Raw genomic sequence first — 2,414 nt, forward strand, 5'->3', positions numbered from 1 at the left:
CATCATGGTTAACCACCACATGACAGCGAAGGTCTGGCCGAGTCAGTGCTTCCAATTGCTTGTGAGTTCCTGGACTTTGTAATGGGAAGCAGTCTTCCTATAGTTTTCGAGTTTGTGTAATCAAATCATTTACTAATCGAGGAAAGGGAAAAAACAAACAGAAGATAGTACAAACTGAATTACAATAAGAGGTTAGGTATAACTAACGATCATTAGAAAATGATGAAGAACTCTCATGCAGAATATGGTTTTGTTTATTGTTCCAGTTCATTACAGAGTTGACTTGATGGAGTTAGACATATGACCAGCACATCAGCAAATATAACAATCTTGAGAAAATTAGAGGATTCTTGTAATGTAACCGCTGGTACCACTCTATTAAATCTGGATCAGAGTGTGCTCTTCTTCTGTGATAGCGTTACTTCTCCTTATGGGTTGGCTGAAAAGAATTCTCCAGGGTTCTACTTCCAAATCCAGATGGAGATCTAACGGAAGCTGCTGCGAGGTTGAAGATCGCCGTTCTTGCTCCGATGGGCCCAGCGACGCGGAGGCAATACAAAAGGTATAAGTCGGGGCTCATTTGTTTTTCTTGTATTATTTTGTTGTTGATTCATGGGTGGTTTATAGTGCACAAGAAATATAACTGTGTAAGTTGGGTGTTGGGGGATTGATAGCTGCAGTAGAGCAGTCTTAATGGTTGTAGAACCTCGATGTGCAGGACGAATCGACAGAGGGCGAGGAAACAGACTATCAAATTGCCCGCATTCGCTCCTTCTCAGAAGACGGTCTAGGTAAATCGGACTGTGGTTCATGAACCTAGAACTCGTTGCAGTCACATTCGAAAAAATTTTAACTTAGGGGTACAATGCACCTTCAGTAATGCTGATTCAGATGAATCGTGAATCTCGTTCAGCGTACAATCTCTATGGAGCAACATCGACTGAGGACTGGGTTCGATACGAAGAACTGAAATGGGACGACAACGAAGATGAACGACCTACCCAGTCTTTCCAACAAAGTTTGGCTTTGGAATCATCCTCCCTGTGGAACATCGCAAACATATCCCAACCTTTCCCCTACGCGTTTTATCCCGACAATGGGTACTCGCCTGCATAGTCACTTTTGGTTGTTTCGCAGTCCTTACCCCAATTTAACAGGAACGTTGTTTGTGGGAGAAAAGAAAGAAGAAGGTGAGTTTGTTCACAAACAACTCATTAGCTTCCTTCTATACCACAGGCATGCCTTTCTGCATCCAGAACGCGTCTACCCTTATGCTTCCCATGATTCGCTCACCGGTCACCACGAGGTTTTTGTTTCTGGGGATCACTCTATTTATCAGAATATTGAGAAAGACCACCACCTCAACCACGACTACTGGCACCACCCTCGCCCAATATGTTTTGTTTGTGGGCAACCTGTAAGATTTTTGGTTTTTCCGGCAACTCTTCCTCAAGCAGAATCTATGAACTGGATACTTTTAGATATTTGTACTTTTTATGTGATCAACCAAAGTATAGTTTCTCTAAATCTTCTGTTTTTCCCTTGCTTTATCTTGGTTTCAGATCCCAGTGGATGTAAATGGCCGTCTTCTGTTCCGTCAACATCCTTTTTGGCGACAAAAGTATTGTCTTTCGCATGAGACAGATGGGACGCCTTGTTGCTGTGGTTGCGAAAGATTGGAGGTAGGATTCCTTTCAATTAGACATGTCTTGTTGGTTTGTAAACAATTCCAAGCATCTAGGGACGGCATTAAAGCAAAAACACAATGAAATGAATGTTCATGAACTTTATCCTAATGGATAATGTGGTAGCTGAACTTTCGAATTATTCAATGTGATTCATAAACTTTATCTTAATGTGTAATGCAGTCCTTAAACCTTTAATCTATTCACCATAGTCCATGAACTTTTGGTACACATTCAATTTAGTTCCTAAACTACATGAAAGTGTTCAATGTTATCATTCCATTAATTGAAGTTTAGAGATAATATTAAACTCTTTTATATAATTTAGGGACTAAATTGAATAGGTAATAAAAGTTTAGGAACCACATTGAACAATTTAAAAGTTTAACAACGATATTAGACATTGGGCTAGTTCATGGACCATATTGAATACGTAAATTTTGTTGAAAAAATGAGGTCTAAGTATAATGTCATAAAGTTGGAGGTCTGGGCCCTCTCAAGCCCCCTCTAAATACGCCCATGCAAACATCATGAACGTATTAAACTACCAACTAGTTTTGGATCATCTATTCTTGTTTGAGTTTATCGACATTTAATTTATTTTAAATTGACCACTTTTTATTAGTCTTGGTTAGAAACCCCTTAGATTTATTAGTTTCTTTAGAGATCACCAACCTTAAGTAGTATGACTTACAACATTTTTCCCATTTAATTGCGACCTAATATTGG

At 39.3% G+C, this 2,414-nt stretch overlaps 1 protein-coding gene across 1 annotated transcript; it reads left to right on the forward strand.

Annotated features, from left to right (window-relative positions):
* Positions 1 to 430: 430 nt before the first annotated feature.
* LOC115733472 (protein DA1-related 1-like) lies at positions 431 to 1,883 on the forward strand. The gene is made up of 6 exons (XM_030664127.2): positions 431 to 562; positions 719 to 791; positions 914 to 1,100; positions 1,237 to 1,417; positions 1,563 to 1,682; positions 1,869 to 1,883. The coding sequence occupies exons 1-6, from the start codon at positions 431 to 433 to the stop codon at positions 1,881 to 1,883; spliced, it is 708 nt and encodes a 235-aa protein (XP_030519987.2).
* The last annotated feature ends 531 nt before the right edge of the window (positions 1,884 to 2,414 follow it).

The sequence above is a fragment of the Rhodamnia argentea genome, chromosome 11 (genome assembly GCF_020921035.1).
Source record: "Rhodamnia argentea isolate NSW1041297 chromosome 11, ASM2092103v1, whole genome shotgun sequence".
Lineage (NCBI taxonomy): Eukaryota > Viridiplantae > Streptophyta > Magnoliopsida > Myrtales > Myrtaceae > Rhodamnia > Rhodamnia argentea.

What these genes read in the sequence shown, in the direction of transcription:
- LOC115733472 (XM_030664127.2), top strand. Translation starts at nt 431, where the DNA reads ATGGGTTGGCTGAAAAGAATTCTCCAGGGTTCTACTTCCAAATCCAGA. An exon ending in ACGCGGAGGCAATACAAAAG is followed by an intron (nt 563 to 718) that starts GTATAAGTCGGG and finishes CTCGATGTGCAG; the next exon opens with GACGAATCGACAGAGGGCGA. An exon ending in GTTTTGTTTGTGGGCAACCT is followed by an intron (nt 1,418 to 1,562) that starts GTAAGATTTTTG and finishes TCTTGGTTTCAG; the next exon opens with ATCCCAGTGGATGTAAATGG.